At 48.0% G+C, this 19,832-nt stretch overlaps 1 protein-coding gene across 1 annotated transcript; it reads right to left on the bottom strand.

Annotated features, from left to right (window-relative positions):
• Nucleotides 1–343: 343 nt before the first annotated feature.
• Nucleotides 344–8,667, bottom strand: LOC310830150 (uncharacterized protein). Its single transcript, XM_083709817.1, has 2 exons — nucleotides 7,773–8,667; nucleotides 344–777 (listed from the first exon to the last, which is right to left on the bottom strand). Exons 1-2 carry the CDS (start codon nucleotides 8,615–8,617, stop codon nucleotides 672–674), a joined length of 951 nt encoding a protein of 316 aa, XP_083565943.1. The 5' UTR covers nucleotides 8,618–8,667; the 3' UTR covers nucleotides 344–671.
• Between the last annotated feature and the right edge of the window lie 11,165 nt (nucleotides 8,668–19,832).

Here is a 19,832-nt window from a genome sequence, read left to right on the forward strand (position 1 = left end):
CTAGCACCTATCAGTTCTGACCAGCATGGCCAATGGGCTTGGGAGTTACACAAGTCCTGGAGGACCACACGTTCTCAATCTCTGCCTCGAGGCTTCTGCCTCTCATGAGGCATTGGGGGCCTGTGAACCAAACCATGGTGTCCCTATCGCCAGAGCCACACAGCACCCGTTGTCACCCATCTTGCCCGAGCCTCACATACCTGTCTCCGCTGCTCATGTGGTAGCTACGGCTGGTCCAGTTGGGAAACTGGTCACCAGCTTCAGATCCACCGAAGGCGGGGACAGGCAAGTGAGTGTTATCTGGGGCCAGGGCCCAAGGTCCAGTCTAGTGGTTCCGAGACAAGCCACTATTTACTTAGACAGCAGTGGTTTTTAACCAGTGTGCCGTGGCACCTTGGGGTGCCTTGAATGATGGTTGGGGTGCCACAGAAAAAAATGTAGTTGGTCAAGGGAGCCATGGACTCAGAAAGGTTGAAAACCTGATTTATACAGTATTGTCAGGGCCAGCTCAATACATTTTGGCACCTGAGGCGAACCAAAAAATGGCCAAAAAACCCCCTGCCAGTAAGAATGGGTGAGTGAAGATGTATATCAGGAACAAGGTGGGGGAGACTAAAGATCTACACTGGGACCTGCTGCCCCTGTGGATCCTGCAACTTGAGGCAGTCATCTCACCTTGTCTCATGAGTGGGCCGGCACTGAGTACTGTTTTGTGCTCCACACCTCCCCAACAGGTGAAAAATTCCAAGGGGAACTGCTAGCCAGGTGTGGCTTCCTCTGGAAGAGAGAGCATCAGACAGTTATGAGTTTTGTTATATTTGGTTTATTTACAAGTAGACCATAAGCAGAGGCAAGCAGCATACAACATGCTCCTATTGTGCAGCAGTTTCGCTACCTCTTATCCAGACTTTGGAAAATGGGCCCCTGAACACTCAGGTGTTCCTGGTAAGACCCTGGGACTCAGCTAGATTGGTAAAGAAAAAATGTTTTATATGTGTTGTATATGTGATATAACACTGTGACACCAGATGGCGTTGTGGAGTCCCATCTTTCCTTACCGGGTTTCTCTGTATGAGTTTGCAACGCCCCCTTTAACTGAATCGCTTCTTTGCCGTGTCTAGATCCAGCCTAAATCCGTCCACTTTCATTTTTTTGCTGGCACTCAATCATAGGTTTGTTCCATTTCTATTTTGCATGTTTTTTTCTAAAAAAAGAACAGACAAAAAGTTTGCATTTAAATTTTACACGTTATTGTATGCCTTTCCCTCAAATACATCCTTTCCCAAGCTGCTTTCCCGTAAAATTTCGCATTTCAACCGCAGAATATGCACACATTTCCCCCCGACACGCCGTTGCAGAATCTGGATTAGTGCAACGCCCAGTCACAAGCTGCATTCCGATCCGCAAGCAAGGTTTGGGACTGTTGAACTGGATCGCTCTGCTGCGAAAAACAGACGGAACAAATTCCTCCTCCGCCCCCGCTTTCCAGTATTCAGCAAACTCTCTGCTGGCTCTGGGCTCTCTCTGTTTCTCTTCCAAGCAGTTTCTTTTTGTTCCTTCTCTCTCTTTCTCTCTCTCAACACACACATACCCTCACACGCAAATTACATCCCCCTTCTTAGCTGGGGGAAGGGGGTGAGTCACCTTTCAAGCTGATAGCTCTCCTATTCAGAATGCTCAAGAAAGAGATCTCCCAGCTACTTCCTAAACATCTACCAGTCATCCTGGTAGTCATTTACAAGCAAGACCCTTCACCAAGGAATGCTGTGGCCAGCAGCCATGACAATATTTGCACCCCGCCCTATCCCAGGCGTTCAGGCTCACAATTTCATCCATATCCATCTCTCTCCCCAAAGGGCTCACAACGTCAGTATTAAGTTTGGACGCCTTGAGCAAGCAGAGGGGAGGAAACTAAAAAATAATACACCCTTTTCCACTCGCATGTTCCCGTTGCTATGACTCCCCTCGCCCCACAATACGAGGGTCTCACAAACACAAACTTTGCTCTACTTCTTGTTCAGCTCCCTTTCACAAGTAAACGGGGGCATTTATTTGTTTACCTCACAAAAATGGACACAACCTTTCCTCTGTGTGGATTCCAGGACATATGAAAACGATCAATTTTTAAAAAACGGTTGAAAGCAATAAAGAAAAGAAAACAGTAGAAAGAGATCTGTCTGGCTTGCTGGAGCCAAAATGTTTTAAGCAGGCATTGAAAAGAGTACAGCAATTACCCAATGTCAATAGGCAGGGAGTTCCATAAGTGCAGATGCCACCACTTTAAAAATACTGATTTATTGGAAATTGGAAGGATTTCAAAAGAAAAGATAGATAGGGACTGGAAGGTGTTTAAAAGATACTTGCAAAATCATATCGAATAATCAGAACTCCTATTAGAATAAACAAGTTCTGTTTCAGTTACAGATAGGTAGCCGTGTTGGTCTGCCATAGTCAAAACAAAAAAAATTCCTTCCAGTAGCACCTTAAAGACCAACTAAGTTAGTTCTTGGTATGAGCTTTTGTGTGCATGCACACTTCTGTGTATCTGAAGAAGTGTGCATGCACACGAAAGCTCATACCAAGAACTAAGTTAGCTGGTCTTTAAGGTGCTACTGGAAGGAATTCTTTTTAAGTTCTGTTTCAAATACTGAAATATCAAATAAGATGGATAACAATGTGTAATAGAAAAAGAAGTATGAAATTAGGCTAAAGGTGTGTGAAAGAAAGTAATAGAAGTGGAAAGAAATTGTAATTGAGTAGATTGGAAGTCAAACACAAAGGTGGGGTGAGGGGTGGTGGATGGTGATGGGGAAAGCAATTATTTGTGGGATTGAATGTAAGTATGTTTGAACACTTTTAAGGATTGTATGAAATGTATGTTTGTATGCTTGTATATGTGTATTAATGATGAACTATTTTAACAATAAAAACTTATTAAAAAAATAAATACTGATTTATTACGACTGTGGAATGAGAATTATGTGGCACTTGTTAACAGTGCCAGTTCCACAGATCAACACAGTTGAGTGGGCATACTGTATATATGGGGTAAGGCACATAAAAGAATCAAAATGAAATCGAATGTTAGCACAATTTTTCTAGAGCTCTGGTGAAACCCACATCTGGTTCTTTCTTACTGCATTGCATTACATTCCTATCCCACATTTTTCTCCAGTGAGCTCAAGGTGGTATATGTGGTTCTCCCCTTCTCACCACAACACCCCTGTGAGGTAGGCTTGGTTGACAGGCAATCACTGGCTCAAGGTGACCCAGGGAGCTTCATGGTCACGTGTGGGGATTTGAACCATGGTCTGCCAGGTCTTAGTCTGACACTGTAAACCAGGGGTCAGCAAACTTTTTCAGCAGGGTGCCGGTCCACTGTCCCTCAGGCCATGTGGTGGGCCGGACTATATTTTGGAAAAAAAAATGTGAACGAATTCCTATGCCCCACAAATAAGCCAGAGATGCATTTTAAATAAAAGGACACATTCTACTCATGTAAAAACACGCTGGTCCGCGGGCCAGATTTAGAAGGCAATTGGGCCGGATCCGGCCACCGGGCCTTAGTTTGCCTACCTATGTTCTAAGCACCCCACCCCACTGGCCTGCTGCAAGGAAAGGGCGTTCCAGTCCAATTTACGGAGTAGCAGTGACCTTGCTTGCTGCTGCTTTTCTGACTTGGAGGGTATTCAGCTCTGATGTCCCCTGCGAGGGGAAGAGATGCTGTGTACCAGCTAGCAAAGCAGGAGCAAGTGGAGATGGCAATAGTTACAGTTCCTCAACCTCAGCCCACCCACCCAAATCTGTAGTATGGGCAGAGGCAGTTTTAGGGGAGCGCAACCGATCCAGTCGCTCTGGACGTGGAGTCTCAGGGGCACCGCAGCTTTTATTTCAAATGGGGGGGGGGGAAGAGGTGAGAGGGGCGCTGATTTCTTTGCAGGGTGCCACTGAAATTGGAGACTCCAATGTCGGGCACTGTTATGGGGAAGCGTGGGGTAACAATACAGTAGTAGTCTAACATTATACGGCTCGTGGGAAGTGCCGTGGACATTTGAATAGGTTACATAAAGTATTATTGTTAAAATGGGGGTATATCTAGGCATTGGTCCACTTGGCTCCCTCCAAGGTGCAGGCCGGGTTGTGTTGTGTGTGCGAAAATTGCACCTCTCCACTGTGGCTAGAAGCCCGTCTCTTTGTCTGCACACTCCCTGGTCCGCTCCTCTGGTTCGCCAGATAGGACGCACAGGCTCAACTTGAGTGCCTCAGCGGAGGAATTTGGTTGTTTGCATGGGCCGTTGCAAAGGATTAAAGGTAAAGGGACCCCTGACCATTAGGTCCAGTCATGGCAGACTCTGGGGTTGCGGTTCTCATCTCGCTTTACTGGCCGAGGGAGCTGGCGTACAGCTTCCGGGTCATGTGGCCAGCATGACGAAGCCGCTTCTGGCGAAGCAGAGCAGCGCATAGAAACGCCGTTTACCTTCCCGCCGGAGTGGTACCTATTTATCTACTTGAACTTTGACGTGCTTTCGAACTGCTAGGTTGGCAGGAGCAGGGACCGAGCAACGGGAGCTCACCCCATCGCAGGGATTCGAACCGCCGACCTTCTGATCGACATGTCCTGGCTCTGTGGTTTAACCCACAGCACCACCCGCGTCCCTTGCAAAGGATTAAGGGGGGCACCAATACATCTCCTTGCCCAGGGTACAAGGGATGGGTGTGTGTGCAGGAACAGTTCCTTGCCAGAGAAGCCAACTCCTAGGGGCCGAGGTGGCTTTCCCCCATAAAATATTTAAGGGGGCCACCCCCAAAGTTGATAAGCATTGTTATTCAAATGTTATGCATGCACCATATCATGTGATTATGTAGGGTGGGGCTTACCTCCCCCCCAATATTTTATTCAAGTTGGCACCCCTGCTCTTTGCTTAGGGTGCAAGGGAGTCTAGGTACGCCTCTGCTGTTGAAACCCAAGAGCCCATCAGATTAACACAAGATATAGGATCTGTTGGAAGAACTGCTTTGGGCCAGAAAGGGAGACCTGAAAGCAATGGGCCCTGGATCTCGCCCTCCTCCTTCCTCAGCACGCCTAGTAAAACATGCAGAGCGCAATGCCGTCACGCTGCGACAGGGTGGTGCAGGGAAACGGAAGAGCACACGGCTTCACATTACATGTTTTGCTTTGCTAGGCATCGGCAGGCATGCGCTCCAGAGAGGGAGGAGATGAGGCCTTTCCTTCGGGCAGCCTCATGAAATGCCTGGGCCCACTTGGGAGACTACACCGAGCTTGAATCCTGCTTGAAGTGTGCAGAATATTTCACCCCCCTAGCAAACCACCGAGGGGGGGGGAACAATGTTCCATGATGGGGTTGCCACACGCCCCCAAATTGCAAACCATCAGGAGGGTTACCCCCTGTAGCAGCCAGGAATATAGGGGTGGGGAGAGGCAGACTTACTGCTTTAAAGCAACAACTTGGTAGCATGGCAAATCCATCCAAGAGGCCTCATTTTTCAGGCGGTTCTTGTCTGGTTCAGGTAATACAACCCTTGATCTTGATGGCGCGTAGCAGAGGGTCCAGAACCCAGGTGACTTGTCACAAGATGTCAACGATGCACACGCTTGTATTTCTTTTGTGGCACAATGCAGAAGTCTCCCAAATAAAAACAGAAGTGGTAGCAATCTGAATAGGATGAAATAAACCAGCTGTTTTCCATTTAAAAAATGGAGGGCTTAAAAACCTACAGAGCTGCCCAGTTGTGCCCTTTCCTGTCCTCAAGCCACTGCGTCTCCGGTGGGCCAGAGCGCGTGCGCCCATGCGTGCACTCAAGCTAATTCCGGCGTTCTTCTGGGTCAGAGGAGCGCCCATGCGCATACACTATTTCCGGCACTCTTCTGACCCTGCAACGAGAGAAAAAAAGCGCCATTAAAAAAAAGCAACGAATCCTCATGCCGATCCATGGAGCGGCCGTGGGCCAGTTCCAGGAAGCTCATGGGCCAGAAGCGGCCCAAGGGCCTTAGGTTGCTGACCTCTGCAATATACCCTTCTTTACCAACTAGCAGGGGTGGCGCTGTGGGTTAAACCACAGATCCTAGGGCTTGCCGATCAGAAGGTCGGCGGTTCGAATCCCCGCGACGGGGTGAGCTCCCGTTGCTCGGTCCCTGCTCCTGCCAACCTAGCAGTTCGAAAGCACATCAAAGTGCAAGTAGATAAATAGGTACCGCTTCGGCGGGAAGGTAAACGGCATTTCCGGGCGTTGCTCTGGTTCGCCAGAAGCGGCTTAGTCCTGCTGGCCACATGACCCGGAAGCTGTACGCCGGCTCCCTCGGCCAATAAAGCGAGATGAGCGCCACAACCCCAGAGTCGGTCACGAATGGACCTATTGGTCAGGGGTCCCTTTACCATTACCAACTAGCAGGGCTGGAGCCATCATTAGGCCAACTAGGTGCAGACCTCAGAGAGGCGCAGTACTGACCTTTGAAGGACAGTTTTATGCAGATTCGTTTTTTGATGTCTTATAAATTTTCGATTATAATTTACTTTCATTTTATATTTTGATGTTACCAGTTTTGAAGAAACTTATAGATTATAATTGTTAGCAATGTTGTGTGGGCGTGCGGAACTAGTTAGCCTTGCCTAGGGCGCAAAATAGCCTGGCGCTGGCCAACAAAGGTTGCCACTTTTCTTCCTGCCAAGGCTCCTGTGCCTTTCTCAGCGGCAGGACGCCAGTCCCTGGCGCGCTCTCCCTCATTGCCTCACTGCCCCTGCTAGCAGCTAGCCCTTCAAACCAAAGAGACCTGACTGGAAAGGGATGCCGATTACTGCCTTAGCAAGCCTGCAAAGCCGTGGTTTGGAGGGAAGAGCAGGGGTGCCAACTTGAATAAAATATTGCGGAGGGGGCGCAAGATGCAATGCACACACACCATAGGAGCCAACTCCTGGGGCCAAGGTCTCTTTGCCCGCACGGTAAAATACAGTCATATCATACCTCGGGTTACAGCCGTTTCAGGCTGCATTTTTTTGGGTTGCGGACCACCAAAACCCGGAAGTACCGGAATGGGTTACTTCCGGGTTTCAGCGGTCTCGCATGCGCAGAAGCGCCAAACTGCAACCCACACGTGTGCAGATGCAGTTGCGAACATGCATGCCGCACAGATCACATTTGCAAGCTGAGCATCCACTGTATTTGAGGGGTCTGGACCAGTGGCGTAGCGTGGGTTTTCAGCACCCAAGTAATTTGCACCCCCTAACCCGTGGATTTGCGCCCCCTAACCTGTGGATTTGCGCCCCCTAACCCTAACCCCCAGATGTTGCGCCCGGTGCGGCCAGCCCCCCTGCACCCCCCACGCTACGCCACTGGTCTGGACCCTCCCCACAAAAAGTTGAGAGGGATTGCCATTCAAGTAGCGTTGGTGCCCCCCGTTATGTGATTATGTGGGGCAGGGCTTGCCTGCCCCCCCGATATTTTATTCAAGTTGGCATCCCTGACGCACACCATTTGAATGGCAATGCCCATCGACTTTTTTGCCCATCGATATTTTATTGGGGGTGCCGGAGGGACCCTGGCCCGTAGGAGTTGGCTCCTATGCCCCCCCCCTCCGGGTGCCGGAAAGGCTGGCGGGTCTGGATCCATTCTCGGGGGCCGAGGGAGAGAGAGAGAGAGCAGGGAGGCTTCTGGCAGTGGGAACAAGCGTCGGCATTGTTCCCCGGCGCAGCCCTCCAACCTGGCCCATCGGCGCCCGCCGCCCCGCCGAGGGAAGGAGCTGCCTTTAAGCGCACCTTGACCTTGCTGGCGGGGGACGGATCCCTCCACTTGTCCAACACGTCTCCTGCCAGGGAGAGCCATTGAAAGCGCCGAGAGCCAGAGCGCGCCGAGGAAAGGGCCTGAATAGGCAGCTTAAGGCCTCCCGCTGCGGCGAGCGAGGGATTAGGAGGGGCCCTTCGGGGAGAGGCAGGAGGAGAGAGGGAAGGAGGGAAGGAGGCGAGAGCCCCGCCAAGGCAGCCGAGCAGGCGGAGGCGGAGGCGGAGGCGGAGGAAGGGGCTTTGCGCCGCCGGCCCTGCGCTCCGCAGCCTCCAGCCACCCGGCGCAGCGGCCCCTGGCGCACGGCTAGCAAGCGCGCCCCGCGGCGCGCCACATCCGAAGGGAAGCTCTTCGCGAGGGGACGTGGAAGTCGTCCCCGGCCTTCGCTCCCTGCCTGCCTGCCCGGATTGGAGCCCTCAGGGCGGGACGCCCCCCTTCTCTCGCCCCTCCTTTGTTCGCAGGGAAAAGCTCGAGGCCCAGGCCGTTGGTGGCGGGCTCTCCATTTGCGGAGGAGGAGAAGGGAGAGAGGGCACGCTTCTCCATGTTGTGGCCAGGGACGGGATCCTTGCTCGGGGGAATCCTGGGGATCCCTCTTTAACTGCAAAGACTGGTGTGTTTTCTCGGAGCAGCGAGGAATGATAAATAAAAAAAACAACCCTGGGAAACGCGCTGGCTTGCGCGAAGCCTTTTTATGTCGCTTTTCTAAAGCTCCAGGCAGCTTGTAAAATAAACGGGCAATTAAGAGAAAAAGAGCCAAACAAACCAGGCAAGAATTGCCTGGCAGGATTGAGGGGGAAAGGGCAGTAGCCCAGGGGTAGAGCATCTGTTTCGCAGGCAGGAGACCCCAGAATCGTAGAGTTGGAAGGGATCCCAAGGATCAACCCCCTGCAATGCAAGAATGTGGGGCTTGAATCCACAATCCTGAGAATCGGTGTCTCATGCTCTACTGACTGAGCTGTCCCATCAGGAGCCTCCAGATCAGGCTGGGGTGGAAACCCCTGTCTGAAATCCTGGCGAACAGCTGCATACCAGGATAGAGAATACTGAACTAGGTGGATCTGTGGTCATAGTATACATAAACCAACTTCCTGTGTACCTATGTTCCCTTCTTAATTACCTGGCACCTAATCCATTATGCCAAAACCTAGCTGAACTCCCTCCCTCCCAAAGTGTCTTGTGGCAGCAGGAAGACTTAATTGATTATGGTGTCGGCTTCAGTGGACCACAGATCCCTTCATCAGATGCATGAAATGTAACACTAAATTGGCAAGCATATACAATATTTGTTTTTATTTAAGATATGTAAAAAGTAAAGGTAGAGGGACCCCTGACCATTAGGTCCAGTTGTGGCCGACTCTGGGGTTGCGGCGTTCATCTCGCTTTATTGGCCAAGGGAGCCGGAGTACAGCTTCTGGGTCATGTGCCCAGCATGACTAAGCCGCTTCTGGAGAACCAGAGCAGCGCACGGAAACGCCGTTTACCTTCCCGTCGGAGTGGTACCTATTTATCTACTTGCACTTTGACGTGCTTTCGAACTGCTAGGTTGGCAGGAGCAGGGACCGAGCAATGGGAGCTCACCCTGTCGCGGGGATTCGAACCTCCGACCTTCTGATCGGCAAGTCCTAGGCTCTGTGGTTTAACCCACAGCACCACCCACGTCCCTTAAGATATTTAGGTGCTGCTTTATTATTCTAAGTGGTGTGCATAAAAACAATCTACAGAAGAGGGGGATAATAAAACAAACGCTACCTAAAGATGCCTGCTGTACCAAAAAAAGGCTTACTCATGCCTGAATTTCAGCAAGGAGGGTGACTATCTAAGCTTATTGGGGAGGGAATGCCAAAGGATTGGGCCCCATACATTGAATGCACAGTTAGTAGTACTTCTGTGCAGTGCGTATCACCAGCAGAGACACTCCCCAAGATCTCAGGCCAGGATAGACCATAATATACACAGTTGTGGGGTGTTAGAGTAGGGGGATGAAGTCAAAGGGAAATTAAATGTAAAAAAGAAGAGACTCTGTCAAGTACCTAATGGCGGAATAATAATTACACCTACCAATTAACAAGGCAGTGTTGGTGATAACACAAACATCCCCCAAATGGTCAGCTAATTAACACATGCGGTGTGATAAAAGTCTGCAATCTTGAGCCAAGCCACCACCTGTGACAGAATTGCCTGATAAATTGTTCTTCAGCCAGAGAAAGGGGTGCCTTGCAGTTTTCATATACAGTGGTACCTCAGGTGAAGTACTTAATTCGTTCCAAAGGTCCGTTCTTAACCTGAAGCTGTTCTTAACCTGAAGCACCACTTTAGCTAATGGGGCCTCCTGCTGCCGCCACGCCTCCGGAGCCCGATTTCTGTTCTCATCCTGAAGCAAAGTTCTTAACCTGAAGCACTATTTCTGGGTTAGCGGAGTCTGTAACCTGAAGCGTATGTAACCCAAGATACCACTGTAGTGTATATTCATACTAGATCCCAGTGCCACCCAGTTCCAGAAGGTTCGCTCTCATAATAATATTGCAGCAATCACCATCATTTATATAGCAATTTAAAGCATTCGAAGCATTTAACTTATATAATCTTGAGATTGCTATGACAGCCCTGTCAAGTAGGCCACTTATTGCAGAAAAGGCGGTTACTGAAGTTTAGGGGCACACAGATGAGGTACAGAAACCCATGTTTGGATCTCTTCTTTAAATTTTGACCTCAAAGAAGGAAAGTGTTTGAATTTAATAGGAGCATCTTGGGGGGGGGGCACATTAAACTAGGTCTGCCAAATGTTGGAAGCCACCCAGAGGGGCTGGGGCAACCCAGTCATCAGATGGATGGCATATAAATATATTATTATTATTATTATTATTATTATTATTATTATTATTAGCCTGCAAAGCAACCAAAACTGTGGTGGAGTGGGCAGAATGTGGGCGGCCCAGGGTGGAGCAGACATTTGTTGTATCTTCTATTCTCTGCACCTGCGTTGACAACTTTACACCTTAAAAATTAAAACAATTGCCGTTGTTGTCAACAGCTGCCCCACCGTTGGGGCCAAGGGCAGGAGAGGTAAAAAAAATGACAGCAAAACACAAGGCAAGCACACTAGAGGCTGAATGTGCTGGTGGCTGGTGCCCTTTGGGTGGAAGGCAAGGAGCCCAACAGTAGGTGGCGCCAGAGCCAACGGCAGGCAGAGCCAACTCAATTCTACCTTTCATGGAATCATAGAATTGTAGAGCTGGAAGGTGCCCCCCCCAAGGGTCATCTAGTCCAACCCCCTGCAATGGAGGAATCTCAGCTAAAGCATCCATGATGTTTTAACTCCATCTTCTTCCCTGCTGTGTTCCACAAGGCAGCACTGAGGCTTAAGAAGGAGGAAGCCGACATCCAAGAAAGAAAGAAGGCAGATAGCTGGGGATTGCCTGAGGGCATAATGAGGTTGGTGGGGCATATCTTCCTGTGGTGCAAAGTAAGCATCCTTGACTGAGGTCCCATTCCAGGAACAGCAAGTCCAGGAACAGCTATTAGGATAACTAAAAAACGGATCTTCTGAAATCCGCAAAAAGACAAGTCCAGGAACAACTATTAGTCAGGATTTTACTTTCTTGGGCTCCATGATCACTGCAGATGGTGACAGCAGCCACAAAATTAAAAGATCCCTGCTTCTTGGGAGAAAAGCAATGACAAACCTAGACAGCATCTTAAAAAGCAGAGACATCACTTTGCCAACAAAGGCCCGTATAGTAAAAGCTATGGTTTTCCCAGTAGTCATGTATGGAAGTGAGAGCTGGACCATAAAGAAGGCTGATCGCCGAAGAATGGATGCTTTAGAATTATGGTGCTGGAGGAGACTCTTGAGAGTCCCATGGACTGCAAGAAAATCAAACTGATTCATTCTGAAGGAAATCAGCCCTGGGTGCTCACTGGAAGGACAGATCCTGAAGCTGAGGCTCCAGTACTTTGGCCACTTCATGAAAAGAGGACTCCCTGGAAAAGACCCTGATGTTGGGAAAGATGGAGGGCACAAGGAGAAGGGGACGACAGAGGACGAGATGGTTGGACAGTGTTCGCGAAGCTACCAGCATGAGTTTGACTAAACTGTGGGAGGCAGTGGAAGACAGGAGTGCCTGGCGTGCTCTGGTCCATGAAGAGTTGGACACAACTAAATGACTAAACAACAACAACAAACTAAAAAATTGATCTTCTGAAATCCACAAAAAAGACAAGTCCAGGAACGGCTATTAGTCAGGGATAACTAAAAATGGATCTTCTCAAGTTTAGAGGCAATCATTAAAAGGTAAAGGGACCCCTGACCATTAGGTCCCGTCGCGGATGACTCTGGGGTTGTGGCGCTCATCTCGCTTTACTGGCCGAGGGAGCCGGCATACAGCTTCCGGGTCATGTGGCCAGCATGAGTAAGCCACTTCTGGCGAACCAAAGCAGCGCACGGAAACGCCGTTTACCTTTCCGCTGGAGTGGTACCTATTTATCTACTTGCACTTTGACGTGCTTTCGAACTGCTAGGTTGCAAAGCAGGGACACCTTCAGATCCGCAAGCCCTAGGCTCTGTGGTTTAGACCACAGTGCCACCCGTGTCCCAGAGGCAATCATTACCAGGTGCTAATTACCACATTAAGGGGAGGTGGGGGGAGGGGAGGCTGCTATACTCTGCTGAGATTCCATAGCTTCTCTAACAATGACTTTGAAAATAAAGTATCACAGAAGGTGGGGTAATTGTGCCACTGACAATGGTGTCTTGAGAACCATTGGGGGGGTTGGGTTATCTCCAACTCTTGTCACCTCCCCATCTCTTTGCAACCATCTTACACATGACAATTTCATTAGCAGTGACAGTAACAGTGGAGGAAGGATCTCGCTTTCCCAGCAGTATTAAGACATTTTCCCGCAGCATCAGTGCAATGCACAAAAAAAGACATCTGAAACGAATCTGCCACAGCAAATGAGTAATACCGTGTAAGGAAAAGGGAGGAGGAGGGGGAGCTCTCCTTCAAGTCTGCAAGTTGATTTACGGGATCCATTGATGGTTATGTAAACATCTTTTGGAGATGCTTTGAGATAGGATATCCTGGCTTAGGACAAGGAGCTTAGAGTTGCCAACTAATAATAATAATAATAATAATAATAATAATAATAATAAGCAGCTCTGTGCCATTAACACAGTCATACATTAATAAGCTTTCCCTATTGCCACATTTTTGTAATTTTAATTCTTGTGAGCTCTAAAAGGCACGGAATACTGGTCCATTACTTACAGATGGACTACATCGCTTTAAAAACCCACAACTGTTACACTCTTAATAACTAGCAAAAATTAGATTCAATAATAAAAAAGGGAAGGAAATAATTCCAAAATCCAGGAGGTTGCACAGCACAAAAAAGGTTAAAATTAGATGACCTAACTCTGCTCGTTTCAGCAAGGAAGTTTCTCACTGGATTGTGCCCGATGAGTCACATCTGTCTGTCTCCTACTTTGCTGTTTTTACTGATCCTTAGAATCTGTGCACTGAACCAGCCAGCAAACCTTGCCTCTGCAAACTCTCCAAAGAGAGGGAGATTTGTTCAGGCCGCTCTCTTGAGCACACCAGTGTGCCCTCATACAGTTTGAAATTGGCAGTGGGCTATCAAGAGTCGGTTGATGCATTTTTCCCAAGATGGGTGAACACAGCCCTCTGGTGGTTAATGCCAAAGGGTGAAAAGGCAGGAGAAGCAAGCCTGAAGCAGATTGCAATGCAAACTAGAACTCAGGCATGCTTAGGGTTGTTGTTTAGTCATTTAGTCCTGTCCGATTCTTCATGACCCCATGGACCAGAGCACGCCAGGCACTTCTGTCTTCCACTGCCTCCCGCAGTTTGGTCAAACTCATGCTGGTAGCTTCAAGACCACTGTCCAACCATCTCGTCCTCTGCCGTCCCCTTCTCCTTGTGCCCTCCATCTTTCCCAACATCAGGGTCTTTTCCAGGGAGTCTTCTCTTCTCATGAGGTGGCCAAAGTATTGGAGCCTCAGCTTCAGGATCTGTCCTTCCAATGAGCAATCAGGCCTGATTTCCTTAAGAATGGAGAGGTTTGATCTTCTTGCAGTCCATGGGACTCTCAAGAGTCTCCTCCAGCACCATAATTCAAAAGCATCAATTCTTCGGCGTTCAGCCTTCTTTATGGTCCAGCTCTCACTTCCATACATCACTATGCTTAGGGTTACATCACCCCAACACAAAAGTGGGTGGAAAGCAAATGGATTCTTTTCCCCCCCTTTTCTTTTTTTGCTGGTTACTGGGTTTATTTTTCTGCCCATAAACTCTGCAAAGACCGGAGGTCTTCCTATTAGGAATAATGTCAACATAATTTAAGAAAAATGTCAGACCTCTCTTCATGTATGCAGCAACAGCGGACAGGATTCTGGTAGTGAATAACTGGAAAAGTGAAAAGATCCCCACGAAAACCGAATGGTAAAAATGATAGAATGCATACAACAGGCAAAGATGACAGGGAGAGTTAGAGGATATCCGATGCAGAAGGTTAATAAAGAATGGATAGCATTTAAAGAGTATTTGAAAAATTAATGTGATAACAAAAATCTCCTGGCAGACCTTGAATGATTCTTGCAATATAAAGGTGATAAACAATAGAATATCATGGATAAGACTTGGGAAAGCAAAAAACAACAATAAGGCAATGTGTGTATAATAACAAAATAAGAAATAGAATTGATGCTTTTGAATTATGGTGCTGGAGGAGACTCTTGAGAGTCCCATGGACTGCAAGAAGATCAAACGTATCCATTCTGAAGGAAATCAGCCCTGAGTGCTCACTGGAAGGACGGATCCTGAAGCTGAGACTCCAGTCCTTTGGCCACCTCATGAGAAGAGAAGACTCCCTGGAAAAGACCCTGATGTTGGGAAAGATGGAGGGCACAAGAAGAAGGGGACGACAGAGGATGAGATGGTTGGACAGTGTCCTCGAAGCTACATACATGAGTCTGACCAAACATTGCAGGAACATGCAGCTGTCCCATATGGTGATTGAGCCAGCAACCACTATTCTAAACCAGGCATAGGCAAACTCGGCCCTCCAGATGTTTTGAGACTACAGTTCCCATCATCCGTGACCACTGGTCCTGTTGGCGAGGGATGATGGGAGTTGTAATCCCAAAACATCTGGAAGGCCGAGTTTGCCTATGCCTGATCTAAACCAACTGAGCTATTCCATGTGAAGTTCAAGTTTTAGGATCGCTTAAGTCATTATAGGATGTCTGTGATTATGAAAAATCCATCCTCAATCGGGCAAGTGAGCAGACTTTGTGGGGCTCTCCCAGGTGTGGCTTTTGTCTTATTCACCGAATTTTTCAGAAGCTCCTTTTTCTAAATTGCTCCTGTTCTTGAAACCAGCTGTCATTCTTTAGACAGAGGCTCTCGTCATCTGTCATGTCACAAATTAAAAAATACAATTTCCCAAAAGAAATCCTAGCGGATACAGAGGTAAAGCACAGCTATGGGAGGTGGTAGTGTACCTATTTGATGGAATCAAGTATTTTGAAATGGTTGACTTCAAACAGGGTGTCTATTAGACCCATATAAGGATAGACCCATTTACATCACCCTAGATGTTGAAGAGGTTGTTCGGAAATGGTCCTATTTGGTGGGGATGTGACCAAGTGCAACCATTTTGGTCTCTAGTATTTAGGGAGATAAAATCTTACACTGTCACACTGTTCTTACATCCCAGTTGGTGCTCCTATCTATTTTTGACTACAATGGTACCTCGGGTTACATACGCTTCAGGTTACAGACGCCGCTAACCCAGAAATAGTACTTTGGGTAAAGAACTTTGCTTCAGGATGAGAACAGAAATCGTGCTCCAGCGGCGCGGCAGCAGCGGGAGGCCCCATTAGCTAAAGTGGTGCTTCAGGTTAAGAACAGTTTCAGGTTAAGAACGGACCTCCGGAACGAATTAAGTTCTTAACCTGCGGTACCACTGTACAGTAACCTACATTTACACAACAAAGAACTAATAATACATTTATCAGAAGTGTTTATAGCAGGCTTCATCAACCTCCAGATATTTTGAGACTACAATTCCCATCATCCCTGACCACTGGTCCTGCTAGCTAGGGATCATGAGAGGTGTAGGCCAAAAACATCCGGAGGGCCGAGGTTGAGGAAGCCTGGGCTATAGGGTGGCGTGACCCCAGCTGCCACACTGCTGCAGGGGGCGCCAAAGCAATGCTATAGATTCAGCCCTCCAGATTTTGTCTTCCTGTGGCTGATTATGGAGAGTCCTCTGCTGTGCGTAAGGAAAATATGTTCCGTACAAGGCCAGCAGGTGGAAGAGTCACCCACACAAATATACTCTTAAAGCAGGCATGTTGCTCCAATGTGTTGAGTTTCACCACATAATATACAAGAACCCACATTCATGAAAGTTTTGAACTGGATCCAGACTAAGGCTGTGTATATATTCCCATTTACTCTGGCTCCAGTGAGTTCCCACCACTGCTGTTTGAAGCCTTATACACATGACGTCAGCTACAATCCATATGTATCCTGTATTTCCTCAAGAAATACTGAGGTGTTTTCTCTCAAACTAACCCAATTTGAAAACGTAAGACAGCTTCATTAACAAAGGAATTTTTTTGGGGGGGGGGTTTCAGGTGTGGGGAAACCAGACAGGAGATGATGCACATCAGGTGATGACACCCCTGGCCCCTATCTGGTGTGGACAGCAATGTGTAAGGTAAGGTGTAAGGTAAGGTAAAGGATCCCTGGACAGTTAAGTCCAGTCAAAGGCAACTATGGGGTTGCAGCGCTCATCTTGCTTTCAGGCCAAGGGAGCCGGCGTTTGCCCATAGACAGCTTTCCGGGTCATGTGGCCAACATGGCTAAACCGCTTCTGGTGCAACAGGACACTGTGACAAGTGTCAGAGTGCACAGAAACACCGTTTACCTTCCCGCCGGAGCGGTACCTGCTTATCTACTCGCACTGGTGTGCTTTTGAACTGCTAGGCTGGCAGGAGCTGGGACAGAGCAACAGGAGCTCACCACCGTTCAGTAGATTCGAACTGCCAAACTTCCGATCGGCAAGCCCAAGAGGCTCAGTGTAAATGTAGCTCAGTCCTAGAGCTATGGTGGTGGAGGCCCCAGTTTTGATCCCCGGCATCTCTTAGTTTGAGGCGCAACTAACAACCTCTCTGCATTTTAAGCCAGTAATGTGTACATAGCCTCAGTTAGTCTCATTTATGACTCACTGAAATCACTGTGAAAAGCTAGTGGTGAATAACGTGTCCCACTGTACTAGTTAAGAAAGTCTGGATCCAACTCATTATCTTTTAAAATATGAAAAGAGGACAGAGAGGTACTGTGGCTGCAATATGTAAGAATATAATTATGCTTACATATGCTTGATTTGGGGGGGGGAATTGGGTGCTTTTTCGTTAACTGTTGAGGATAATCTAACCTCTGTTTAGGAAGGCACCCACCCAAAGTCTCAGTGCTAGACCTCAAAGAATGGAGAGGTATATGTCAGAGAAGGTGTTCCCACAGATAATCTGGACTCCGGCTATTTAGGGCAGGCCTGGGGGAACCTATGACTTGGGGTGGGTGGACATGGAAATAGACAGATTTCATCATGCCCTCTGGGTCGCCTTTCAACATACAGCTGTTCAGCGAGAAGCAGCTGAGAGGGGAACAACTCTGATGTGCAATTTTAACTTCTTCCGTATGCTGTTGGACTACAAATCCCACCACTCCTGAGTGTCGGCCATTCTGGCTAGGACTGATAAAAGTGGCAGGCCAATAATATCTGGAGTGCCACAGTTCTGCATCCCTGCTCTACACAAAGACATCATCATCATCATCATCATATTTTTTAATTTATACCCCACCCATCTGGCTGGGTTTCCCCAGCCACTCTGGGCGGCTTCCAACAGAATATTAAAATACAATAGTCTATTAAACATTAAAAGCTTCCCTAAACAGGGCTGCCTTCAGATGTCTTCTAAAAATCTGGTAGTTGTTGTTCTCTTTGACATCTGGTGGGAGGGCGTTCCACAGGGTGGGTGCCACTACTGAGAAGGCCCTCTGCCTGGTTTCCTGAAACTTGGCTTCTCGCAGGGAGGGAACTGCCAGAAGACCCTCGGCACTGGACCTCAGTGTTCGGGCAGAATGATGGGGGTGGAGACGCTCCTTCAGATATACTGGACTGAAGCTGTTTAGGGCTTTAAAGGTCAGCACCAACACTTTGGATTGTGCTCGGAAACTGCCCCTGCAGACTTGTGTCGCTTGCAAATCTACAAAAAGCAGTCTAGGCATTTCACAACTGCATTCATGCTATCTTCAGGAGGCAATTGCATTTTGAAGCGAGGTTTTAAATAGATGTAACGCACGGCTTGTTCAGTTGTGTATTTACCTTATTTTCTTTCTTCCGCTGGGATCACTCAGTTTGTTTCATTTTTTTGCACAGTCAGGATAGATAATAGGTTCTGAGCTGCTGCTGCTTCATACTTTGTACACAAAAAAGTCTAGAGAGAAACGGAAGGCGAAATTTGAGTGGAATTACTAATAATATAGCATATGACCTTGTTTCTAAGGCTGTATGCCTCTGTGCATGTGTGGTTGTGTGCCAGTGTATCTGTTAAGGTTGTGATTGGGACTTGGAGCTGGCCCTGTCCACTTTAGGGTGTGGCCTTGGCAGGGGTTGGACTAAATGATTTTTGGGTCCCTTCCAACTCTACGATTCTATGACTACTGGAATGCGGACCCCCACAGCTCTCCACTAGGGTAATGCAGTTCTTGGCCCGAAAAAAAGACTTCTCACCCCTGGTTTAGGGCTTTAAAAGTTGAAGATCAACACCTTAAATTGAGCTGGAAGTTTAGAACAGGCATTATACATTTGTGACAGCTTAGGCTTGTCAGCAGCTGAGCAACCATATTCTGAACCAGCTGAAGTTTCCAGAACATCTTCAAGGGCAGCTGCACATAAAGCTCATTAAAGTAATCTAATCCAGAAGTCACCAAAGCATGAATGACAGTAGCTGATCCCTGTCTTCCTGCAGCGGGAGCAGTTGCCATGCAAACTGACGTTGAGAAAACCCATCTCAGACCACAGTCGCTACCTGGGCATCCAGGAGCAATGTGAGCCCTCCTGGCTCCTGCAGTGCAGTGGTCCTGATCCCCAAGGGAGGGGGCATGACTCTGTCAAGAACGGATATTTCTCCCATCAACCAATAGTCAGCTGTGCTTCCTGACATTACCTCTGCTTTATTTGGACTAAACTAGTGTAGCAGTTCGAAAGCACGTCAAAGTGCAAGTAGATAAATAGGTACCGCTCCGGCGGGAAGGTAAATGGTGTTTCCATGTGCTGCTTTGGTTCGCCAGAAGCAGCTTAGTCATGCTGGCCACATGACCCGGAAGCTGTACGCCGGCTCCCTCGGCCAATAAAGCGAGATGAGGGCCACAACCCCAGAGTCGGTCACGACTGGACCTAATGGTCAGGGGTCCCTTTACCTTTACCTTAGTGTAGAATGTGGCTTAAGACATGGGTGGTATATACATGGAGGCCGCAAGGTTTTAGTGGAACATAGATAAAAGTTTGCTAAATTGATAGAATTAAGGAGTTTCTAGGGAAAGGGTTCTAAAAGATCTACCTTGGATTTCCGTAGTCGTGCGTGCACTGTGGAACGCCCTCCTGCCAGATGTCAAGGACATAAATAATTCTACAATCTTCCGTAGACATATGAAAGCAGCCCTGTACTGGCGTGTTTTGATTTGTGGCTGTTCTGCTGTTGCTGTTGTGTTTCTATATATTATGTTGGAAGCCACCCAGAGTGGCTGAGGCAACCCAGTCAACAGATGGGTGGTGTGTATGTGTGTGTGTGTTTGTATTTTTCGGGGGGGGGTGCAGGGGATGCATACCCCTAAACATTTTGTGAATCTTTGTACTTTTGTCCACTTACTGTATTGATTTTTCCCAATTTGAACTATAAATTGGTGATTTTCTTGAGTCAAAATTAGAGTACCCCTAAACATTTTTAA

Source organism: Podarcis gaigeae (assembly GCF_964106915.1).
Source record: "Podarcis gaigeae genome assembly, chromosome: 13".
Taxonomy (NCBI): Eukaryota; Metazoa; Chordata; class Lepidosauria; order Squamata; family Lacertidae; genus Podarcis; species Podarcis gaigeae.

Excerpts from the sequence above, each read along its gene's own strand:
- LOC310830150 (XM_083709817.1), bottom strand. The coding sequence starts at position 8,617 with ATGCTCTACCCCTGGGCTACTGCCCTTTCCCCCTCAATCCTGCCAGGC. Across the intron at positions 778-7,772 it reads CCCCCGCCAGCAAGGTCAAG|AGGAAGCCACACCTGGCTAG; the intron begins GTGCGCTTAAAG and ends TCTCTCTTCCAG.